This window comes from Erpetoichthys calabaricus, chromosome 7 (genome assembly GCF_900747795.2).
Source record: "Erpetoichthys calabaricus chromosome 7, fErpCal1.3, whole genome shotgun sequence".
NCBI lineage: Eukaryota > Metazoa > Chordata > Cladistia > Polypteriformes > Polypteridae > Erpetoichthys > Erpetoichthys calabaricus.
The window spans coordinates 115,172,772-115,199,828 of record NC_041400.2 but is presented as its reverse complement, the minus strand read 5'-3'; the positions used below and the strand labels follow the sequence as shown (position 1 = coordinate 115,199,828).

General features: G+C 36.7%; 1 protein-coding gene across 3 annotated transcripts in view; it reads left to right on the top strand.

Annotated features, from left to right (window-relative positions):
* Nucleotides 1-6,640: 6,640 nt before the first annotated feature.
* The window catches only part of LOC114654627 (aminopeptidase Q-like), a 93,760-nt gene continuing 73,343 nt past the window's right edge, over nt 6,641-27,057 (top strand). Inside the window, exons 1-3 of one of the 3 annotated variants that reach the window (XM_051929419.1) lie at nt 6,641-7,395; nt 19,209-19,351; nt 21,429-21,568. In XM_051929419.1, coding sequence (XP_051785379.1) covers nt 6,791-7,395; nt 19,209-19,351; nt 21,429-21,568 — 888 coding nt within the window. In that variant the 5' untranslated portion in view covers nt 6,641-6,790. The remainder of the gene's footprint in view (nt 7,396-19,208; nt 19,352-21,428; nt 21,569-27,057) is intronic. The other 2 variants (XM_051929418.1, XM_051929420.1) reach the window with 2 other exon arrangements.

The following is a 27,057-nucleotide window of genomic DNA, read 5'->3' as shown; positions in this document are numbered from 1 at the left end:
ATGTGTTGCAATAATGTCCTTATCTCAATATTTGCATCATATGATCTTCAAAAAACTCCTACAAAATGGCAGAGTGGTGGAAATTAAGAAATTAAAAAATATCCTGAAAATGTAATTGAATTAAATCAGAAAATAAATTATTAAATTACACTCTAGGAAATCTGTCCATTGTAACTCTTCCTGTCCTATCTACTAGGTTAAGGGACTTTTTCTAAAATCATTTTTGCCTCCCATTGGCATGCAACTCTATCCTTACCCCTTGAATAACTAATCTCAGTTCACCAATTAGGAATCCAGAAACTGTGATCTTCTGGTTGTAATTCCTTGTTTGCCCTAACAAAATGATGAACCTCACTGTTTTTTAGAGCTTGCCAAATTTTTCCCTAGTTCTTTCATGTATGTTAGAAATCACAAACTAAAAATGAATAGTCTTTAGATTTTAATTAAGGAGATCTAGGAGACCTTCTGTGTTATAAGGTGTAAGTGCTTGTTCTAAAGGACTGAATTTTAAATAACAAGAACCATTAAATGAATGTACCAGAAAGTTCCAGACAATGGTCTTTTAAACAGGAGTGGGTCTGAACCAGGAAGTCACAATGACATCTACCAAATCACAATTTGATGGTCAATAGAAACAAAGCCAAAGGTCCTATCTGCCTAAAAACACCTTATCTAAATAAATAGATTCTCAAAGTGTGTGTTTGGTAAATATCCATAAACTTGAATGCCAGCAAAATATGACAATATTTTTAACAGAGCTGGCAATCTTAATGTCACATGCAGTGCTCCTTCTGAACATGTGACCAGGAACAATTCCAATACCTGCCAGTAATGAAACTGGTTAGGATGCCGCCAATGGTGTCCTCGGAAAATGCATTAAGGATATGGCATGAAAGGTTTGCTCTCTTTAGCTGCTGCAGAAAGTAGAATTGCTGCTGTGCTTTTTTGTCATGGAGAAGGAGGTAAGGATAGACCATATCATGCTTTCCATTTTCTCTACCACAAACTCTAGATGTAAAGTGAAGTGTGGGCAGGGTGGGTTTTCCATTTTCCATGAAAATTTCTATAACTTTGTTAACATTGAGAGGCAGCTTGTTGTACTTGCATCAGTCTTCCAGCAGCTCCACTTCCATTCTCTGCTTTGATTCATTGTCAATGCTGATGAGACTAACTATCACTGTGTCATCAGAAAACTTGAAAACTGATATTAGTGTCAAAGCTGAGGCTAATAACTATGTGGATCTGGTCACTTTAAGAATTCTTATAAATTACATAATCTGAAATGCACATTCTGGAAAACTGTTAAATCTTTAATGTGTTGTCAGGCCTCCTCTTTTCAGGAATATATTTCTCTAATCACTAATCCTTGTGGTGGTTTAAATAAAATGAATTAATTTTTTTTGTAAAGCACTTTGAGCTACCTTGTATGAAAAAGTGCTATAGAAATAAATGTTGTTTTTGTTGTTTTAACTCTCATTTTACCAGTGGTGCTCATTTTTTATTGTCTCATATTCAGTCAGTAGGAATTATAAGTATGTGAAAAATTTTACTGACTGCCAGGTGATATGAAGATAATGTCTTCCAAATTGATAACAACTTCTTATTTTTAAATACTTATTTTTGAAGTGGTGTTAAATGCATGACTTCATATGGAAATAAAATCATCTAACAGAGATGACATGTTGTGTTCTTATCTTCTGCTAATGGAGTAAACACTTGTGCCAGAATATTTATCTGCAGTTAAAATTTCAAAATGAGAGATATTCTTAAAGTTTAAAAATCAAGCCATGTGCTCCCCATCCATTAAAGAACAAATACTGGTAACTTAAATTTTCCAATTTGAAGATTATCTTGTAAAAACAAACATTGTGAAACACTTTTGAATTCACATATTAGACCCTTCTTAATTAAAAATATTATTTTAAACATCTGCAGTATCACTGAAGCTTCAGAGCTCCTCACATAATTATTGTTGCTACAGTACATCAGTTTGAAATGAACTATTCTGCTCAGTTGACAGAAACGGTGCAGCCTTCATTGTTAACCTTATTACATACTTTTATGTTGTTAAATATTCTTTCTGCAAGAAAATTGTTACAAAAAAGCTGATGTGAAGTGGTGCCTAACTAGAAAAGTTTCCAAGGGAAACGGAACCAACAATAAGACACATGACAGATTTGAACCCACATAAAATCTCCCTAAGTGACAGAGACACTAGCAGGGTATGACACCTACTAGTATGGGAAGGAAGCAACCGAAAGAGGACCTCCTTCCATACATTGTGCCTAGTAAAGGCAACAGACAAGGACACCAATCCAATAGAGAGAAAGATGAAGAAATTTGTTCTCCCAAGATGATCGAAGGTACGCAACTCACCAAGTGCTAACAATGTCTGACCCTATATATACAGTTGTGAGAAGAACCTTGTAGACCTTTAATGGGTACTAGCTGGGTTTATTCCTTGCAAAAGAAAGGATTAAGTTGCCTCCTTAGAGGAGAAAATGAGCTATAGAGATCTATCAGGAAGCCAATAGTTTTCCATATGAGTAGATGGCACTCGCTGCTGTGCTGGAAAGGATAGAACAATGCTTCCTTTTCAGAGAACAGGCATTTTGGAGGCTTGTAGACATGGTCCTTTAGGTGCTTCTGAAGTCCAAAGAGCCTCTGTAGCCAAAGAAATGCCACCCTGACTTCAGAAGTAATTCCAAGAGTTAGGATAAAAATTATACCCATATCATGATTTAATTATGGCTTTGTCCCTGATCTATGTTTTCTTTCCCTAATTATTTTGTTATTTGTTATTTATTGTTTTTGAATTTTTCTTGTTATACTTATGTTTTAGTTAAGATCTGTTATTTGATCATTTGTTTTTTAGATTGTGTTTCATGTTTTTTTAATTATTTTGTATTTCTTAAGAATGTTAATTTAGTTTATTATTTTCCTTGCTGCTTGTATGTTGAGGCAAAGTGGGCAGGGCCCCGTAACCTGCAGCTAGGGCTGCAGCCCACCTATATAAGGCCTGAGATGTGTCAATAATAGATCTTGTTCATGTTCCTTGGCTCCTCTTTCTTAGATTCCTTCTGTTCATTTGGATTTGTAATGATTCCTTTTTAAAATTCTCTGTTAATGGTCTTTCTGCTCTTAGAAAGTATGATTTTTTTGGTTTTTTTATGAGTTTGGGACAACTTTTATATATTTTTTTTTCCTTCTCTCATTATTTTTTAAAATAAAGTTTACATAAAGGATTATTGTTTTTGTTCCTATGAGCCATATGTTTTATGTTTTCCATCTCTCTTTACTTACATTAATAAACATATCCTTTTTATGACTGCAGGATAGACTTGCTTTATATTAGAGGACTACGCCTACTTTGTGTTTTTGAGGTCCACCTGTGTTTTTGAAGCCCATTTGGAGAATCAGGCCTGTTTTTAGTTTCATGTGCCTACATTTCACAGCACCCCAGAGGCAGTGTTAAAGCCACATTGTGTCAAAGGGAGAAGGAGGGTTAGGGTGGAGAACGAAACAAGCAAATGACACACTTTATATTACTTGAATATTAGACAAGAGGGCAGGCCACATCAGCAGACCAAATCAAAGAAAAAGGAAGTTATTAAATTTCACATTTCTTGTTGTTCTGGATTGTAGCGGATAAAAATTGATGACAGGGTTCAAACTATTCACTGTATACTCATTGAGCCATTATCTACCTACAGTATTGGGTTTTTTTTCTATAATTTGCTTCAACATTCCGTTGATTTTGCGACTTTCTCATCATGCTAAGTATCATAGTTCGCTTGCGGTACCAATTTATTAGTGCAAATCCGAGAGTGACTCATCGGGCTGTGGGGAGGGGGGCAGGGCCCTCCTCACTCACGCGTCTGCCTCAGGGCGTAACCTTAACTCTGCTTAGTTAGCAAACGAGAGAACTACTTAACGGATTTAGATCTTTTTTTTTTCTACAATTTGCTGGAACATTCTGGTTGATTTTGTGACTTCTCTCATTGTGCTAAGAATCATAGTTCGCTTGCGGGATGATATATTCATGCTAATCCGAGACAGAGGCTGCAGGCTGAGGGGAGGTGGCCCTCCTCACTGTCCTGTTTCACTAATACGTGGGTGAAGCCGCAGGGGGGTAGCTAGTCTATTTATAAAATGCAAAGTTCACTTACTCATCAATAAAAATCCTATCTCCCGTATAGCTGAAAAGCTGAAATTTGGCAGGATTATGCATCTAGAGCAGTAGGTATCCACTAAGAAACAGAGAAGTGCCACTACAGTGTACCGCCTCACTTTAAGTCCTGGGTACCACACATGCTAGAAACAATAGCATGCCTTGGTAAGTTAAAATGCTTGCTCAGCTCAGTAAATTCCCCTTGGGCTTAATAAAGTATCTATCTATCTATCTATCTATCTATCTATCTATCTATCTATCTATCTATCTATCTATCTATCTATCTATCTATCTATCTATCTAAATGGGTCCCCCGTGGACATTGTACATAATTCACGATATTTGTTTTCACATGGTTTTTTTTTTGTTCTGTATAAAGCAGCGGTTCTCAAACTGTGGGACGATGTGAAAAAAAGAAAACAAGAATCAAAAATATGAAAAATTCATCTATTGAAACCAAAACAAATTAACTTAAACTACATTCTGATACTAGAAAAATAAATATAGAGTTAGATAAATGTCGATAAAAGCTAAGTAGGTATAATAAAATATGTTTCTATGATATATCATTAATTAAAAAAGAACAAATTGGTATTAGTGGGCTCCTTTCAAAAAAAAAGTTAGGGGGGCGCGATTAAAACTGTTATGAAAATCAGGGTTGCAAATACTTAAAGGTTGAGAAACGCCGGTATAAAGCTTAAAAATTTCAGTTCATTGCATGGTCCATGAATTCATGCAGGCTCTAAATGAATATCATGACTCACTATTGCTTTTGATCTAAACACGCTAAAACCTCGTAATGGTAAAAGATTACACATTCAAATGTGATTGAAGCTACCAGTTTTACTGGATATACTACAGGATGAATTTATATTTATACAAAAATTCAGATTATTCCTACTAATTACCAGTTTGAATTCAAAAGAAAACATTTTACTGTAAAACTGTTTTTGAAAAACCATTAATATAAGCAAAGGTCATTTACCAGGAAAAGCAAGAATTGATCTATTTCATGAAAGCTTTATACAATTCTATGATCATATTCAAGAGTAAGAGCTCCAAAGAACTAGTAATTTTTACAACAGGTAAAAAAATATAAATATCATGTACAGAAAAGTACTTAGTTACATAGTCTGTCTGAAACATCAGATTAACTGACAACATCAGAAGCAAGAGCTATGTCCTAGGAAGCTCAGCCAGTTAACAAACAGGATGAAAATATATTCAGTCATGTTTATACATATAATTCAGTAACATTTGTTCATAGATACTGATAATAGTCAGTCACACATACTCATAAATACAAAGTAATAACGAAAAATGAAATCGTGAAACATTTAAATACACAAGCAGACATATTCATAAATGATTAATAAAAGCCCAATCTGTGAAATGTAATACAATTCTGCTTAGAGAAAATTAATCAAGTTGTTTTTGAAGTTGGTAATTAATGGCATTCATGAAAAAAATAAACCTCCATGGCTTCAATAGTCTCTGGGATTAAGTAGAGTCATAAAGTGGCTGGGACAGAAAAAACACCTTTCATGTTAAGGTCCAAAACTGTAAGTGGAATGTTTGGCACTGTGTTTATTTCCCCAGTTGCTACCTGATAACATTTCACTAATGTTTATTGAACCAATGGTACCAACTGTTACTGCGGAATATTGAGAAGAAAAACAGAATGGGGAAGACTCACAAAGAGTGCAAAGCAAAGCAAATATGTCATATACTTTTACTTGTATCCTGAACAGGCCAGTCATCTGAGCTAGTAATTGCATGCGAACTGAAAGAAGAAAGTTTCAGAATGTTTAATGTAATAGGGATACACAATCCTAAAACACTTTTTAATAAAGCGGCATTCCTGTAGTTAACATACCAGCCACATGGCCTTTTTAAAAAATATGTGAATTCAAAAGTTGGCAAACGTATTTGCTTACACGGCTCCACATTTTTTGAATGATTTCAAGAACATCCTTTGACTACTTTTTCATTTTTATTATTATTTCATATATTCTTTTATAACATTATTGACACATACCCTCTAGCGGTATTCGAACAGAAGCTCCGCAAAGACTCAGGTCTGAGGAAATCACGAAGCTCAACCAAGTGAGTTAAGGAACATTAAAAGCAATAGACTTTATTTCGGAAATAATTGCTCACTGATCCAAATGCAGAATGCAAGAAAGAAGCTACAAGCATATTGCTCCTTTTATTTGATTAAAACTAGAGCGTTAATGACATTTTATATAAGGTTATTAAAAGGGAGTAATTCACATATATTTGGTTCTTGACCTTTTATTTTAACCCTTGCAGCTAAATATTCCAGTGGATCTGTTTTCAGTTCTTCGATTGCAGTTTTCAGATAAGTCCAGGCAATGCGATTTAGTTCCATCTATAAAATAAGCAACAAATTTGCACTGCGTCTTTACTGCTGCTGTCAGTCCCCCATTACTTTTTCCGAAGCAATCACCGCGAGCGTTTCAAACATTTGAGTCTGGTTGGCAGCACACAGCACAGCCCACAGCTCATCACATCTAGACGAATATAAATCGCACCTCCAAGTGACTCGCAATTTTTTTTTAATCTGGCATCTCACTGGAGGAGTTCAAATCCTACACTATGGGCAACAAATCCGGTTCTGGCTTTTATCTTAGTAAATCAACTGTGGCTTTCTTCACGCTTCTTTTTGCTGCTTTATTTATCGCTTTTACAGTTTTTGCCGTTCTGTACCTTCGATCGAGGACCGGATTTTGCAATTTTGCTGAGGAGGAAGAAAGCGACAAAGTAAAGCCGCTTAACTGCACTGTAGTGCCGACACCTGGGCGCCAAGGAATCTGGGACCACTACCGACTCCCTACTTCACTCGTCCCCATAAATTACCAGCTTGTACTGTGGCCTCGGTTCCACCCGGAAAGCCCAGAGTCCACATTTACGGGTGACGTGAACATCACCTTTCAGTGTAAGAATGCAACAGATGTGATCTTACTGCACAGTGAACAGATCGAGGTTACAGTTGTGGAGCTGGTAAGGTTCGAAATAGGAACGGAGGCTCCCCAAATTCTGGAAGTGTGGAGATCTAGTCTTTACTCCTATCTGGTTATCAACCTGAATGAAACTCTTACCGAAAATAGCATATATGTTCTCAGGATCAGCTTCTCGGGAGTGATCGGCAATTCCACTGGGGGGTTTATGAAAATGGATTATGAAGAAGATGGAAGAAACCTGTGAGTATCTGAAAAACGCTTTTTAAATATGTTTTTAATATTGCTCCCCGCATTTTTACTTTCTAAATTAAAGGACCCTTATTGAATGTAGAGCAATTTTAATCTTCAGTCATTCAGCACATTTTAATGTTTAAAGGTCTTTAATTTTGTCGATGGCCATACTTTACACCTCACTGTTGTTTCTTGAGACAACCTAAGCTTCACTTAACAGATAAAGGCAGATAGATAGATAGATAGATAGATAGATAGATAGATAGATAGATAGATAGATAGATAGATAGATAGATAGATAGATAGATAGATAGATAGATACCACTATTGTGTGTATGTGTGTGTGTTCACCCAGTGATGGAATGACACCCTGTACAAGTGTTGTTCCTGCCTTGCTGGTATAGGCTACAGGTTTGATATAAGCAGACAGGCTGATCTCTGACATATTGTATAGTTCGGCTATACTTCCAGTGGTCCACCTACTGTCTGAATCTGAACAAAGCACTTAACTTGCCTGTTTTCGATCTCCTAAAAAGTATGTAAACCGTTATTCTGAGCACTACAGTATGTGTATTTGTAAAGCGAATTGGGATGTTAAGGCACTGCATAAAGTAAGGATGGATCGTTTCCTTAATGCATTTGTATTAATTATACAATTATTATATATTTTTGTTGAGTTGTATAACCTTTCACTTTCTGACTATCCGTTTCTGAAAAACTCAAAGCAGTGTAAGTGGGAAAAAGTTCTAGTCAGAATGATTGTAGTACTGCTGCTTTTAAATTTCATATTCATTTTTTACATGTTTGTCTGTCTGTTGTAATTAATAAATTAATAGTTGATGAAGAGAATTATCCATCCATTATCTCGCACCGCTCTCCTGAACCGGACTGAACAGGTTTGGGAATGTTATGCCATGTTATGTAGCAATTAATAAATAATTAGTAATCAATTTTACGACAATAACCCAGAATATTAGGTACAAAGCAGAAATCAACTGTTGTCTGGCCGCCCGTCTATAACAGGACACGATAAAATACATACCCAGTTAGGATCAGTTAGGATTCACCGTTTAACTTAATGCTCATATAAAGAAAAAAAAGTTATGTGATATGAGAAGAACGTGCAAACTCCACACAGACAGCAACTGAACCAAATTTTGAAAGTGTACCTCTGAGGCAGTAGCCCTGGCCGCTTCATCAACATCCCACTTTTTCCTCATTCCCCATTTATTTTATAAAGTCAGAATTAGTCTATATAGGATAAATTGATCTTTTCACAAGTGTCCGAGATTTAATGTAGACATATATATAAAAGTAGCACAAAATGAATATAATAAATCCAAAAATTTTAATTTGTATTTAAACTATCTCAGCATAGTAAATGTGCTATATAAAATGTATTGTATTAAATGCATCAATAAATCATTCTATATATCTATATATCTATGAATCTATATATCTACTGCATATATGTAGTGAATTAAGAAAATATTCAGACTCCTTTACTCTCTGAATACTTTATTGTGTTGTGGATTTAATTTTAAAACGATAAATATGCAATTTTTGCCCAATCAATCTATGCTCAATAACCCACAAAGACAAAGTAAAACAGAAAGGTTTTCAAATCCAAAACTGAAATTTATCATTTATATAAGTATTTAGGCCCATTGCTGTGGCACTTCATATTGTAGTCAGGTGCACCCTGCCTCCTTTGTGTCTTTAACTTGCTAAGAGTCCACCTGTGGCAAAACTGAATTAATTGGACATCATTTAGAAAGGCAAATACCTTTGTACATAAGGTCACACAATTCACTCTACATGCCAGAAGAACAAAAACCAAGTCATGAAGTCCAAGGAACTCTCCGTAGGTCTCTGTGATGAAATTGTAATGAAGCATAGATCAGGGCTATAGGGTATAAAACTATTTCTAAAGCTTTGTATGTTCCCTGCAGCACAACGGCTTCAATTCTTAAATTAAAGTTTGGAACCACCAGGACTCTCCTAATCAGCTCTCTGACCAGACTGAGTAGCTGGGCAGGAATGGTCTTGAGTTGTCTGCATGGGTTTCCTCCCATATTCAAGGGCACGCAGGTTAGGTGGATTGATGATACTAAATTGGCCCTAGTGTGTGGTTGGGGTTTGTGTGTATGTGTGTGTCTGTTCACCCGGCGAGTGGCACATTGTTTGGGGTTTGTTGCTGCCTTGTGCCCTATACTGCAGTTGGCATAGGCTCCAGCGCCCCCTGTGACCGTGTTCAGGACTATGCAGGTTTGAAAATTCAAAATTAATGGTTATTGAATGTAGATTCATGAACAAAAACATCAAATTTATAATTATATATATATATATGTGTTTGCATTCTCCAATCCACTTAATCAGAGTATCTTCGGGCTGGGGCCTATACTTGCAGCAGTGGGCACAAGGCAGGAAATAGCCCTTAACTGGCACAACTGCATTACAAGGCCTTTTCACCCACATATCCACACTTGCACTGATACAGGGGCCTAATTTAGAGTCACCAATTAACTTAACGTTCACATCTTTGTAGATGTAAAAAGAAAACGGGACTAAGTGGAGAACAAACATGTAGACACGTGGATACCATTCAAACTCCATGTAGTCAATGATCAGGCACAGGATTCAAGGTCAACACCGGAAGTGAAGTGAAATTATATGAAACTTACTTTAACATTGCATAAATTTACCCGTTTATTTCAATTGAATAGTCGCACTTATACTCTTGAGACACACTTGCTTGATGAATTAGATTGTTTTGCACACATTTATAACCCTTCAGTTAATACATCCAACTGCCATTCAGGAGATTCCAGAAAGATCTGATTACTGTACACCTTTTGCCTCAGTACACACAAACAGCCGTACATTTTAATTTAAGATTCTGATAGTACTTTATTGATTGTGCGTGAGAATCCGGATTATTTAACGTCTAACTATAATCCGATGTTATGAACCTGATTTCTTATTAGCCTATAGGGTCACAATGAGCCTGTTACGGCATCTGTCACCAGAATTAGATGCAGATTTCGGACGGAGCATCACTGCTTTACAGAACTCAGTCCTGAACTTTTAACCACTTTTAATGACATTCGGAAAGTGAATTGTCACCAGCAGACCTAACAGCGCGATTTCAGTGTGCAAAAGGAAAACGGAGTGCAGTGAGAAAATGCCGCGAAGACACGCCGAGAAAGCGCAAATTCCGCTCAAAGTACCCGGATTCACGATTCCATCCCAATCTCTTGAAGCTGTGAGGAGCTATAATAAGCACCGCGTCAACATCACAAGAGTTACAGCTTTAAATAAGAATAGCAGAACAACTTAAAACCACTGGATTTTCTCTGGGCAAGAAGTGAATAAATACCACCACCTGCTGACAGAAATAAAGGTACAATTACAAGATTACATCTTGCCTGAAGAAGGGGGCCTGAGTTGCCTCGAAACCTTGCATATTCAGTCAGTCACTCATTTTCCAACCTCGCTATATCCTAACACAGGGTCACGGGGTTCTGCTGGAGCCAATCCCAGCCAGCACAGGGCACAAGGCAGGGCGCCAGCCCACCAGCTTGCATACTGTAATCTTTTTAGTTAGCCAATAAAAGGTGACATTTTGCTTGACTTTTCACTAAGATAAAAGCTTTAAAGAGACAAGTTTATAATGTTTTTTTTTATTTTAAAGCGTTAATGAAGATAATAACATAATACTCTCCAACACGGTCACTTTTTTTTTGCGTGGATATTTATTTTTATTGTGGAACAGATACCTAGCACCTGGACAAGCAATGCACAAGTTTGTAAAAACGTGTTTAAAAGTGGTTTTAAATCCTAACATACATTTTTTTCCTTAAAACAGGAAAAGCAAAAATCAAGTGAATTAATGTGTGTTGATTTTTGAATGAAGTTAAAATTCTCATTTTCGATTGATTTGTGAAAGGGTTATGTAGACGAGAGAATTTGTCAAGTTAAACATTTTAACATGGCAACTCAATAGCCCTGACACACAAAGTAACAAACTTTTGTTTTAACATACAAATAACTTTGGCATAGTTTGTTGCTTTCTTTCATGTATTTAGACATTTCATAATTTATTGCATATAAATGTTAATATTTAAATAGGAAACCATGCATACATTAAACTAAGACCACCTAGCAAAACAGAAGAAAACAAAACTCAACTGGTAACCCTTGGAGATTTACTAGCTTACTTTAATGCATCTATTGGTTACTTATTTAATGTAACACAAAACATTTGTTAAGGTCTTGTTACACGGCTCCAAGCAATTAATAAATGCAGTACAGATAGCCTCTCTTTGAAAATGTTGCTATTGCTTTGAAAATCATAATATAATTGAGCAATGTGTACAGTATTCCCTTGTCCTCCCTGCGTGGAGTTTGCATTTTCTACCCGTGTCTGCGGGGGTTTCCTCTCACAGTCAAAAGACATTCAGGTTCGGTGCATTGGCGATTCTAAATTGTCCCTGGTGTGTGTGCTTGGTGTGTGGATATGTGTGTGCGTGTGCCCTACGATGGGCTGGCGCCCTGCCAGGGGATTTGTTCCTGCCTTGCACCCTGTGTTGGCTGGAATTGCCTCCAGCACACCCCCGTGACCCTGTGTTAGGATATAGCGGGTTGGATAACGACTGACTGACTGACAATGTGTACAGTAACTAATACACAAATCTAGGTAGTACCTAAGCTAAATTATCACCTTCTCAGTGTCTACACAGATTGTAGTGTTCTTGACCATCATATCATGTAGTCAGTTGTTGGCACACAAACCATATAGAATTTGATGGATCTGAAAAATAAAACAAACAAACAAAAAAAAAATTCAGTGGCAGTAGCAACAAATCACATAATAATATAATACAGACTAACATTCTCAAGCCCAGTGGCTTCAGGTTTTTTTTCCAGCCAGCTTCTGTTTTTAAATGAACTCCTGGCCTAATTAAGTGAGCTGTTATTTCCCATTTTATGTGCTTTGTACACATATGTGTAATTTGTACAATGTAGAAATTACAAAACTAAGTTTAGTAAAAAGTAAATTAGTAAAATGTACTAAGCAGTTTTATGACAATAATGTAGTTTCTTTACTTTTAACAATATTTGCATCATTTTTTTCTTTATGCTTTTCCAGGTTTTCTGGTTATTTAATCGATTATTTACTAATTAGTGCGCCTAACACTGAAGTAGTTGCGGCCTTTCATTTTTCAGTGTTGTTTGCCCAAATTTCTATGCTGCTTATTTTTAATCACCTGCCTGAAGAAGGGGCCTGAACTACCTTGAAAGTTTGCATATTATCTGTCCAGTTAGCCAATAAAAGGTGTCATTTTGCTTGACTTCTCGTTGTCATTATTAAGATACAATGCAGGGAGCAAACTGCACAGAGAAGGGCAAAATAACAGGAAACCAACAAAACAGAGATAAGCATTTAAATCTACAGCAAAAATAGATTTCTAAATGTCTTATAAATGTGCTTTCGTGTGCTTTTCTGAATGCAGAATAAGAGAAGAGGAAAAAAAACACACCAGCTAATTAAATTACAACAGTTATTATCAATTGTTATCACTGATTATGAGTTTAGTTTGACTGAAAACCTGCAGCCACAGGGAGCCCACAGGACTGAGTTTGGGAACCACTGCTCAACCCCATTCACTTCAATTCAGGGGGATGAGATGGGCACAAGAGAGGTACATACCTTGTATAGGGCTCCATTTCAGCACATGATCCACTCATGCACACACCTACACTCACCCAGGGCCAATTTAGAAAAATTAGAATACCCAGTTACAATAACCTTTGCCAAATTCAAATCTAGAATACTGGATCCGTAAGGCAGCAGTCCTAACCTCTTTGTCAGTGTGCTATCACCAATGACAACAGTGACCATAATTTTAAAAAGCAAAAATCCCGATCAGTAGCTCTGACAAGATGATGAAGCATGCCTGTGTGCAACCAGATTCTCTGATAGAAGACACATTGAACATGCTTGAATATACTTTAAGATACTGAACATACTTTGAGACTCCATCTCTGACATCAACAACCTTGTTCTACTGTTGACCGTGAAGAGAAACATGCTGTACTTATTTATTCAAGCTCTACTTTTCATAGCAGGTTGATGATTTGATACAATATAAAAACTTAGGGTATGTTATAATCACACATGCAACAAGTAATTGATTAAGACAGTAATTGCTGGCAATTGTCTTTGTAATCTCCATATGTACCGGTCTGCTTTGGAACACTGTGTAAATATCAACTGTAGATCCTACGTTAGTTACTGCCTGTATAGGGCTGGTGCTTTCCACTCGGGTCTGCTTGTGCTCCTACTTTCCTTCAACATCAAAAAGACAAGAAGGTTAAGGTAAATAAAATTCTATAATGGTCTATGTAGCTTGAGGTTAATCATAAATACTAAGCATTATGTTACTGTTGTCAGTGTGAGTCTAATATTTTTATTACTGTATTAGTATCCATCATTGGCATATACACTAGCTGGCTACTTGATTAGGTACACCTTCTCAGCTGCTTGTCAACGCAAATATCTAATCAGCCAATTACATGGCAGAAAATCAATGTATTTAGGCATGTAGACATTGTCAAGATGACCTGCTGAAGTTCAAACTGAGCATCAGAATGGGGATGAAAGGTGATTTAAGAGACTCTGAACGTGGCATGGTTGTTGGTGCCAGAAGGGTTGGTTTGAGTATTTCAGAAACTGCTGATCTATTGGGATTTTCATGCACAGCCATCTCTAGGGTTTATAGAGAATGGTCCAAAAAAGGGAAAATATCCAGTGAGTGGCAGTTGCCTGGGTGAAAATGCCTTGTTGATGCCAGAACTCAGAGGAGAATGCAGACTGCTTCAAACTAATAGAAAGGCAACAGTATCTGAAATTACCACTTGTTACAACTGAGGTATGCAGAAGAGCATCTCTAAATGCACAGCATGTTGAAACTTGAAGCAAATGACCACAACTGGTGCCACTGCAGTCAGCTAAGAACAGGCAACTGAGGCTAGAATTCACATGGGCTCACCAAAATTGAGAAGATTGGAAAAACGTTGCCTAGTCTGATGAGTCTCAATTTCTGCTGCGATATTCGGATGGTAGGGTCAGAGTTTGATGTCAACAACAGGAAAGCATGGATCCATCCTTCATTGTATCAATGGTTCAGACTGGTGGTTGTGTCATGGTGTTGGGGAATATTATCTTGGCACACTTTGGGCCTGTTAGTACCAACTGAGCATTGTATAAATGCCACAACCTTCCAGAATATTGCTGCTGACCATGTCCATCCCTTTATAACTGCAATGTGCCCATCTTCTGATGGCGACTACCAGCAGGATAACATGGCATGTCACAAAGCTTGAATCATGATAATAAGTTCACTGTACTCAGATGGCCTCCACTGTCACCAGATCTCAATTCAATACAGCACCTCTGGGATGTGGTGGAATGGGAGATTGGCATCATGGATGTGCAGCCGACAAATCTGCAGCAACTGTGATGTTGTCATGTCAAAATGGACCAAAATCCCTGAGGAATGTTTCCAGCATTTTGTCTGTTTCACAAAGAATTATGGCAGTTCTGAAGGCAAAAGGTGGTCCAAGCTGGTACCAGCAAGGTGTACCTAATAAAGTGGCTGGTGAGTGAATATATATTTGTGTATGTGTGTGTGCAAACCTTCTTATAGACTTAATTACTTGATGCTAGATGCAATGCAGGTAAGAGTATTAGGAGCATTTATTTATCAGCAGAGAAAAATGAGAGGAGATATCCTCCCAGAAATTAATAAGGTTTAAAGTTTCTAGCAGACTGCAGCTTTCATTGTATCAATCCTGAATGGGGCTGCATTAAGAAGAGAGGCTTGCAACAGTGGGATTGACTGAAAGAAAGTAAATTCATGTTTACTCATTAGTATATGAATTCTGTGAAATGAGTTATTACATGATTGAATGGACTTATGAAATAAAGAAGTGTGTCAGAATTAGAAAACAGAGGGCAGAGTGAAGTTCACTTGAGGAATGCCAAAACAGCCCTTCTGGGTGGTCTCAGGAATAATTCCTAGTCCTAGTAGGGAACAAAGATGAACAGCACTGACTTTGCTTAACAATTTAGATGTTCCATGGGCTTTCTTCAGTCACTTTTGCTTAGAAGTGTGGAGCTTAACTTACTATACCCTACACACTCATCTCATAGTTGATGTCTTAACCCCCTGTTATTACCTAATGAGAACTGTACAGAGGTCATATCCAAGCAAATTGATTTTTTTCTGGAGACATATACATCCCCAGAGGTCTCTGCAGGAATACTTTAGGAAACTATGAAGGCATTTTTAAGAGGACAAACTATTCTGTACCCTTCTCACAAAAAAAAAAAAAAAAATCGTAAACCAAGAGGTCATCTGAGTTAATCAGCAAAATTACCAGAATAGGTCTAGGATACGCCAGGTCTCCAAATGAGGCACTTTATAGGAAAAGACAGTTTATGCAATCAGAATTTAACCTCTTCACTACTAAAAAATGGAACAGTTCATCTTTAAATTGCAACATCATTATTAAGAACATGAAGAGAAGGAAGATACTCTCCAAAGTTCTAACCAGAAGAATTGAGAAAGTGCTTCCTTCTGTAATATAACAAGATCAAACTGGAATTATTAAAGGCAGATGCTTAGCTTCTAATCTTCAATGTTTGTTTAATATAATATACCAGTAACGGAGCATTGCACGATAACGTGCAGTGAATACACTTGACTTGAACATTCATAGTTTTCATACTCTTTCTCTGTACGTTTAGCATTCATTTGCTCAGAGGTTGATGCGCTTGCTGCTTTCTGAGCAGCACTTCTTTTCTCCACCCTAGCAGCCCGCTTCTTCTCTTCTTCTGTCGTCATCTTTTCACATTAAAACTGATTAAGTCAGTGTTTGTGTTGCAATTACTTAGTACTTTTCCTTTAATTTTTCACTTAAGCTGGCACTTAAGTGTTCTGTTTGCCTCAAGAATGATTTAATATATGAAGAGGTAGAGGAAGTGACGGCGAAGGTGGTAGGGATGAGAACGGCGCCCATATGCATGTGCCGCACAGCCACTGCCAAGAGTTGATTCTACAATAAAATAAAAATAAAAATAGGAATAACCTTGGAGGTCAATCATCACCCCGGAAGGGGATAGTAGATGTCACTTAGTATATGTGTACCAAATTTCAGGTCAATAGGTCAAACGGTTTGCGAGCTACAGGTGATTTAAAATCCTGGACAGACAAACGGACAGCCACGGTTATATAAGAAAATTCACCCATTAAATCTAACAGCTCATAGATCTTACTATCTTTGGATGCAGAAAAAGCATTTGACATGGTTGAATGGGACTACCTGTTCACTACATTGCACATATTTGGGTTTGGTCCAAACATATGTGCATGAATCATGATACTCTATACTAGTCCAGAAGCCTCTGTTCGTATTAACAACATTATTTTGGACTACTTCAAACTTAAACATGGTACTCGACAAGGATGTCCCCATCACCATTATTCTTTGTAATTGTCATTGAGCCATTGGCTGTTTTCTTTTGATTTGGATTTTCAGAGAAGGACTTGAACAGGAAATATCAGTATATGCAGATGTTATGGTACTGTATATATCTGACCCACAAAATTCTGTGCCAGCAGTCCTAAGTGCACTAGCATATTTTCAAAAGATATCTGGACTCAGAAATAATTTGTATAAAAGTGTGCTTTTTCCAGTGAATTCTCTAGCACACAGTACTAGAATGGACACTTTTCCATTTATCTAAGCAAATCAGTTTAAATATCTAGGGGTAAATATCAGAAGTAAATGTAAAGCTCTTTATCAACATAATTTTGCTCTCTGCATGGAAAATATTAAACAAGATGTTAATAAATGGTCCACCCTCCTTCTCCTGTTATCAGGGAGAATCAACACTGTTAAGATGAACATTCTTCCCAAGCTTCTTTTTCAATTTTAAACCATCCCCATAAACATTAACAAATCTTTTTTTAAGAAATTAGATTCATAACCTTATTTATTTGGAATTCTAAACATTCACACACCCAAATGGTAACTCTGCAGCAACCTAAAGCAGAATGGGGCATAGCACTTCCTAACTTTCAATTTTATTACTGGGCTGAAAATATACAGGCCATAAAGACCTGGACATCAATACAAACATACATGAACATATACAAGCCTGATATAAAATAGCATTAAAATCTTGCAGAACTTCTTTATATTCCCTGGTCTGTGCTTCAGTAAACACAAACTATTGTCAATACACTAATAATCCAGTTTTCCTTCATTCACTCAGAATATGGAACCTATGTAGGAAGCTCTTATCAGTTTCAACTCTACATGGCAACCACTCTTTCCCACCCTCTCAAACATATACAGTATTTCATTCTTGGAAAATATCTGGGATTAAAATATTTACTTGTACAAAAAGCTTCAAATTTAACTTCTCATCAACACAATTTTTCCACTACTTCCAAGCTAGAAATGATGCTAAACTGTACCTGCCAAATTTTCCTCACCTTCGACCTATTTCTATTGTAGAAGAAATATTGATCAGTCTTGTTTTATAAAAAAACATTTTAAACTCCCTTCCTTTCAAAGATCTCAGGTCACAATTGGGAAAGTATTTTTCACTTAATATTTCAGAAAAGGAGTGGAAGGCAGCCATTCCCAGAATAATCTCTAGCTCCATGTGCACAAAGCACTCAATAATTCAACTTAAAATCTTCTGTTCTGTTTCCAAGGCAAGATTCAACCTGTTTTGGGCAAAAATCTTTGAATGCCTATCAGATAATGTCACAATCACTCCTAACCCATTAACTGTTGTGTTTGGTGTATTCCCAGATGGGCTTAAAGTAGAGAAGGACAAAAAAATTGCAATTGCCTTTACCTCACTACTAGCATGTAGACATATCTTGCTTAGCTGAAAGAATTCCAAAACACCACGTTTACATCAGTGGGTAACTGATGTCCTATACTATTTGAAATTGGAAAAAATCAAATTCTCACTCAGAGGATCTGTTCAAAACTTTTTAAAGATATGGCAGGATCTAATCATTTAGAATAAGCATGTATATCAGGTAAAAGGATACTCTTCCTTCCATGCTGCTTCAAAGATTTACTTTGTGGGCTGGCTCTCCTTTCTTTCTTTTGGGTGGGGGTTGAATTTTGGTTTTGTTAAGTTTGATTTGATTGTATGGAGTGTTGCTTTAATTAAAATAAATAAAATAAAAAAAGTGTGAGCAACCATTAAAAATAATTTAAATGCTGCCTTTCTGTAATACTTTACTTTCTTTGCTTTACTGTCTCTGCCAATGAGAGTGGAGGGATATTTCAGTTGCAGTAGGGCTACAACAACATAATTTCTAGTCAACTTGCTTGAGCAAAATTAATTCACTTAAAATAACTTTATCACCTGCTGTCTTTACTAGAGAAGAAAAGTATGTTCCTTAAAGATTATCTTCTTCCAACCATCTAAACATATGTTCTGTCATTCATTGACTGGTAGCACTTACAAGGCTAAGTGTGAGTGAGTTAGTACTGTTGCTATTGAAACCAACCTGGACGGGTTAACGGTTAACGGCTTGCCTCTATTCCTGTTGACAAAGACACTACCCATCTTGTTCTAAAATAGAATAAGCAAGTTACACAAATTGGATGAATATGTGGATAGTATTGAGATGATGGCGACTTGTAGGTATGTGGCTATTTTCAAAGAAGGTTTACTTTAACAAGACTGTTATGCAGACTGTATATTTTCATTCATGTTTCAGGTCAGTTATCACAACTCAGATGGAGCCTACCTATGCAAGGACTGTTTTTCCATGTTTTGATGAACCCAGTTTCAAAGCTACTTTTGATATTCATCTAATTTACCTTCCTAATTATGTGGCACTCTCAAATATGCCTGCTATTAGTAAGTAAATCTCACTTTTTTTAGGTAAATCCATTTAAAATTTTTAAGAAGTCTTTTGCTGTTAGGAAAAAGTGTTTTTAAAACTGTATAGTAGTTCCCACTGCTTAAAGTGGAAACAAATTACTAACAGTTCTCTCTTTTTATTGTTAAATAGAAACATTTGAACACTGGGAAGTTCAAGTGCTCAGTGGTATGCTAAAAGCTGTGTACTGTGCTGGTACTCTATGTTGAAATTGAAAGAGGTGCTAGTACCGAGTACTTGCCTGCTTCAAGCACATTATTCATATCTGTCTGACCTCTAATTTAAATTTCCAGTGCTAAACAGAGGATTGTATTTATTCTTTATTAGATGCTTAGACATTAGACCTTTGTCGGTTCAGTGTTTTCAGCACATTGAGCTGCACAGATTCTCCGTAAATTTCAGTCTGGGACTTGCTTCATCCCAAGTGATATGTAATAGGTTACAATATTTCTTTGTGGTACACCTCAGCAGTGGCAAAGCCAGAAATTGCAAAGTAGGTGGACCTACAAACAACTGGGTGGGCAAGCAATAATTCATTCCTTGGGTTGGGGGGGGGGGGGGGGTTCTCACTTGAAGCTATTTTAATGACTATTGAAGCAGGGTCCTGGTGGTTTCCTCTTGAAGTTTTGAGCCGCTCAGTTGCATGACTATCTAAGTATGGTCGTTTCCCCCTTTAAATTTTGAGGCTTCATGAGCTTCGAAGTGGGGTCCAGATAGGGGAACTCTCTTTAAGATTATGTTATGGAGGGGCTTTGCTACTGAATGGGATCCTGGCTGAATTCTGGGGCCTGGGGGGTAGCTAGCTTTGCCCCTGCACCTCAATCTTCCTTTGCATCTTTCAGAATTATTCATATGCTATGAGCTGGTTTTCTGATATGGCACCTTGTACTTTCAAAAAAGAAGCTTAAATATTGTTAGTATATTTTTCCATATATTGTTATTATAGTCTAGCTTCAAATTAAAGAAGTGTAATAACAGTATAATTGTGCACCGAATTTTTGCTGGATGCAAGTGCCTCATTCACCCATGTATTGTCTACCTTAACTGAGGGAAGGTGTACAGTCCCAAGTTTAGTACTAATTTTCTTGTTACTGTTGCACTGTTAAGGAAGTGAGTATCAAGATAATAAAGCTAACATTTGCTTATTATTCATGCCACTTAATTTTTTTTTACATTGTTACACTTGTTTCATAGTGTAGCTTACATTACCATTAATTTCTTACATTTTATATCAAGTTTTATTTGTGTAAGTTGTGACCACCTACCCAAATCCCAGGCACATCTCCATAGATGCAAGTTCTGGGTTCAAATAATAATTTATTTGATATAAAATACCAGGTTTCTCAATGTAGGCACAAGCACAATATACTTTCTTCTTTTCTTTTCCACCACTCTTCCTAGGCAAGCTTTGTCCTCTTCCACCCGACTGCGACTCGCCTGGGTGAGGCAGAGTGGCCCCATTTATCTCCGATCTGGGAGTACCTCTGGTGCCAGAGCAGTACTCATAGGAAGCACTTCCGGGTCAAATGGAAGCCCAAAAAAGTAGGGATCATGAATTCTTGGTGCACCCATGGAACCTAACAGGGTTGCTTTATGGGACTACATCTCCTAGCAAGCCCATATCCATATGGGCATCATAGCTTAGAGATGCTGCTACCTAGTGTGTTGGGGAGCCAATAGTCTGAATGTCCAATCCCCCCAGGTCCCTCCATTACACTGGCCTCCCAGTCCAGGTAAGGGTCTTCAGTCCAGTGTACCCACTTCCCAGATGGCATCTGCCAATCTTCTGGCTAAGGCAGAGAATGCCCTGCCATCCAGCCACTTCACCTCTGGAACTGAAAAAACATTTCTGTAATGCTCTGCTTAATATAACAGGCTTACCTCTTAACTCGTATATCAATGTCTTCATCATAATAAATATTACCTGGCTGTTAGCTATGGTCTTTAATAATTTTATTTCTAACAGCTGTTTTTATCAACCTACTGCAATACAGTTATTTGAAAAAATCTTTTTTTGTGCATTTTTGTGAATATTCTTTTATGGTTACATTTCAGATACATCACCAATATCAGATGGAGATGGAGTCATATGGAAAGTGACCACATTTAATACAACTTTAAAGATGTCAACATACATTGTAGCATGTGTAATTTGTGAATTTAGCCACATTGAAATGATTGAGCATGGAAATGAGGTGAGAGGACAGATTCAGTTTGTGTGAATATTGCATATGTGCTGTATACTATGAAGTTGAAACACAGTAGACGAGTATAATGGGAACAAAAGAAGAGCGAATAAAAAATGTCAAGTTTCCTTTGGCATGCCTAGCTCTGTGCTGTTCTGAAAGTTGCCTGTTTCTGACATAAAACACCTTCCTTTAAAGTAACATTTATGTCTCCTTCAGGTTTTGGTTTACTGATTCATTGGCATGTGATCTGCTCCATTGCTAGCTATGTATTGTATTAGTTCAATAGGTACATTCAGCAGTACACAGTATGTGTTCGTCTAATTATGGTATCTGTCAATCAATTTTAAACAGAGCTGTCTATCACAATAAGAAGTGTATGCAGTGTAATCAACATAGATGATGACTTTTTACTTGTGTGAAGAAAAGAAGGAAATTTCATGTAAATATAGAACTAATTTTAAATTCTAAAGTATGTCAAATAGCAGATACATTAACAACATCATAAGAACAAGACTAAAGCATTTAAAACAGAAATTGAGAAAAAGTAAAACAAATTTAATCCATAAACAAAACAACTTGAGTAACAATAGTACCTGAAAAGTAAATCATCATTCAAAAATGAAACCAAACTAAAATACAGTGAATATAAAAAGTCAGTTACAATGAAAAGGATATCAGAATACTCAATCAGGAACAGTCAAACTTTCACTGAGCTCAATCAGAGCCACTTTAATTGATGTCGGGTGTATACTAACTACTATTTGAGATGAGACTTATTGTGATTGATTGATTCTGAATACAGCTGCATTCTTGATTATTAAAGGGTGTGCACACTAATGCAACCAGGTTTTTGTATGATTTTTTAAATCCTTTTTTCACTAAACAGTTTCTGATTTGTTTTCACCTTTTTTGTATAGATTGCTATTTTGCAATTAAGGTTTAATAGGTTCTGACAGGATTTATCTTGGTTTCATTTTTTAATACATAAAATCTGTGATTTTGGCAGTAATGTGTAGACTTTTTGTGTCCACTATATTCTGTAAATAACAAGAATTCTTGAACAAGCAATTAAAAGGTTACAAAAGAGGGATAAATATGTATCTGCTCTGGGCATATTAAGAGTAGAGAGGACATAGCGATCACCCAAGGCGAAAGAAATGACTGTTAGAGGAAACAGTTCAACTATAACTATCCCTTCTTCCACTTTCCACTCTTACATTTTTCCATTACAGCTTTACTGGGAATCATGAATAAGGAAGAAGGAATCTTGGATGTAGCACCAGTTTACCACAGGTGATATTGATACCTACACTCATCCTAGGCCAATTTAGACTAACCAATTAAACTGGCATGCATATCTTTAGGATAAAAGAGGAAATAGGACCATACTGAGAATCACAAGGAAACATAAACAGGCAATAATTAGACCAAAGGGGAAAATCAGGTTGTTAGGTCAGAGGGTAGTTGAGTCATTTCTTTAGCATTGGGCAAGGCAAGAACAAACCTGGAATACCAGACACTTGAAGGGCACATTCCCAAACAGCCCCATGCATAATGGTGTAATTTAAGAAAACCACTGGACACAACCTGCACATCTTTGGTGATGCTGGCCATGTACACAACAGCTATATAAAAAACAACAAGCACAGGGAGAAAATGTAAACTTAACATAGAGAAGAATCAATGAGGAAGCAGGAGTAGCCTAAGCAGATAACATCTAATGTGCAAAGCTGTTAAAATTATCTAAAATGGATTCTAAAAATTGTCAAAGTTCAAAGGGAGCTATGTAGCAAAAGTAATAAAATACATGGACTTTGGGTATCAGTTTTTCAAAAGGCATCCTATACTTGGTGCTAGCATTAATAACATGCTACAATGACTGTCATGATACATGGATTAATACTAAGTTTATTCGTGCCAAAATTAAATACAATTAAACATGTTAACTACATTTCAGTGCAGTGCATATGCACGTGGCACATTTAATTTTGGCACAGCTTTATTGTGATATAAATATAAACATATAAACCAAATGATTAATTGCTTTTCACTTATTCACACAAGTTTTGTGTCAGATTGTATTGATTGCTCTGAGTGTATTGATTTCAATTCAAGACTATATATTAATCATGCCAAAACTGAATGTAATCAAAGGAGCACTCAGCGTCAAAAAGTGGGGAAGTGGACACCAACAGTTCAGTAATTAAATGCAGCATGTGCATTGGCATTACATTGCAATGAGGTTAACATGTTGGTTGCTTTTAATTTTGGCACAAATATTTTTACACATTTTGATGTACATCATAAAAAGAAAACATGCAGAGAAGTATGCAGTGTGCAAGTATATTTTTTGCTGTATTGCACCACTGCAATTAAAGTGCATAATACAGATTCTCTCTAGTCTTCATAGACAGAGATGGAAACAAGTATCTGTTGTTAGACCTTAGGCTTAAACAGAAGCTCAATGACCACCACTGCAAAACTAAGTGAAAAATAGTTTTTATTCATGAATTTTAAACTATTTTTCTCATTTAAATTAATGTGTAAATAATCTGTATTATATATTTTAAATTAGGTAAAACTTTTCAACGCTCACACTCTGATGACACCATGTATCATCTAGGCCGATACTGGTACTACACAAATGATTATTGCATAGCTTTTGTTTGTTAGCATCTCATTCAATGTGAATCCAAAAACTTGGTTATTTTCATAATACTGCTGCCTGACTGTGTGCATTACCAGCTTGTACTAAACTGTTAACTTTAAACAGACTTTTTCACTTCCTTTAATGCAAAATCTTGATTTTTTTTTTCTGTTTCTCTTCTAACCATCTTCTGACTTTAAATTCTGCTGCACCAGTGATCTCAAACTTGTCCTTCCAGATTCCAGTTTTCACAGAAGATTCCTCTTGCCTGGCTTGCTGTTGCACTCCACAGCCTTTTCTTCCTTTATTCAGGAAAGTACAGCCTGTTACTCTTTTTCCTTTTTCTGTTCTGTTTGCATTAATATAATATTGTGCACTTGATGAAAAATGTCTTGGTTTACAGTTCACAATGAAGCTTAGCTATCACAAACATTTAAGGGATATTTTCATGCATTATCCATTGTTAAAACCACTGCAATATGCATTAATTGTAATATGGTGACCTATATCCATAACCAATATATACTCAACGGACACCTTTTTCAGTACACCTGTCTAGTACTGAGTAAGACTTCCTTTCACCTCCAGAATTGGCTTAAGGTATGGAATAAGCAAAGAGACAAAAACATTGCAGAATAAATATCATTATACAGTTCCTTCAGACACTACTACTACTATTACTACACATGTGCAACCTCATCTCAAAGGTACTCTGTTGGAATAAGATCTGGTCACTTTTATGTTTGATGAATCTGCTTGAAATGATGTATGCTTTGTGACATGGCACATTGTACATTCAGTGTGACATAGTGTTTAAGGCTATGGACTTCAAACCCCAAAATTGTAGATTGAAATCCTGCTACTTTCCTAATGTTTGTACCTGAGGGAACCTTACTGGCCACAATGGATGTTGAGGCGCTTTACACTAACATCCCCCATGATGATGGCATATTGGCATGTGAAATGTTCCGTGAGAACCCTAACTACAAAGAGGACTATTTCATTTATGTTAGGTAGAATGCCCAAAGGGGACTGGGCGGTCTCGTGGCCTGGAACCCCTACAGATTTTATTTTTTTCTCCAGCCTTCTGGAGTTTTTTTTTGTTTTTTCTGTCCACCCTGGCCATCGGACCTTACTCCTTTTTATGTTAACTAAGGTTGTCTTATTTTAATTTCTTATTTGTCTTTTATTCTTCTTTTCTTCATTATGTAAAGCACTTTGAGCTACTTTTTGTATGAAAATGTGCTATATAAATAAATGTTGTTGTTGTTGTTGTACTGACAAGTGTGACCATGAGCAAGTCACTATACCTGTGGTGCAATTGGAAAAGCAAAGGAAATGTAACCAATTATATCTCAAAATTTGAAGTCACCTTTGATTAAGGTGTCAGCCAAATAAGTTAATAATAATAATACTGCTAATACTAAATTCGAAAAGGAAAGACTAAGAACATAAAGTACCACACATGCTCAGCAAATGTTTAAGTATGGCAGTCAAATGATGGTTAGCTAGTATAAAGATGCTAAAGGTGTGCAAAGGAACCACTCTCCATATCATTACACTACCAAGGTGTCCTGTACCATTTCCACAAGGTGATTGACCCACCATCTTCAGGTTGCAGCAGCAAATTGAGATTCATCAGACTGGGTGATATTCATTCTATTTAAATGTTCAGTTTTGGTAATCATGTAGTCAGTGTAGTCTTGTCTCCCATTTCTTAGCTAAAAGGAATGAAACCCTTTGAGGTTTGCTGCTGCTACAGCTCACTGACTAAACATAAAATTAAGATCTGTATGGAATCCTAATGACAAAATTGATTGTTTACTCAATAAAAAAGTTGCACTGAAGAGTACTGAAATTAAAATTAAAACCAGTACTTGAAGTGGGCCAACACTTCAACATTTTGCTGTTTGCAGAGCTGGACATTTTTTCTATGCATTCCTGCAGTGGTTGAAGACAGCTGGTACTCACGAGTATGTAGTACTGTTACTTTTACTTTTTATTTTTCGGAGTATGGTAACTTATTCTTTCAGTATGGTCACTTGTTCTATCTCGTACCAGCACATCTCACAACCTTGTGGTACAATACGTTTTATCCGGCAGTTACCAGCAGTTACCACCAGTCTACTAAAGGATCCCCCTAGAGAAGTGTAATAGTTTATAACTTTTTCACTTCAACCTCTGGTTAAAACTACCAGTCAGGATAGGCAGGTTTATAAATAACTACATCTGAATGCTTGTTATTTTATCAATCTTGTCTAATTAAACACAAAACAATTATAGTGATTACAGGAAGCATTAACTGGCTGTTCATAAAGCATTCCTCAACCAAATGGTAATCAATCATATTAACAAATTCTTTGGTTTACTAAAAGGCAAATTACATGCCTTTATGGCCTCTGGCAGAGAACCTTACATCTTGCCCAATAAATTGACAATATGAATTTGATGGTGGGCTGCTGGCAGCAATATTGCATACAGTGTGGACTATGTGGCCAGATGCAGAGCTCCAACTCTATCACTCAGTTAGCTGACAACACCACCATCATAGGCCTGATCACCAGCAATGATGAGACAGCTTATGGAGAAGAGGTGTCAGGACAACAGTCTCACTGCTAATGTCAGGAGCTGGCCATAGACTTAAGGAAGCAGAAGGCATATCACAATAACATTTACATCACATGGGATGCTTTTAAGAGAGTGAGCAGCTTTAAATTTCTTGGAGCGACTATCACTGATGATGATAGTGGGCACAAGACATTTGGGCTCTTATCACAAAGGCCCACAAGTGTCTCTACTTTGTCAGACATATGAGGGACAGCTTGTATTTCTCCGTCTGTTCTCATGA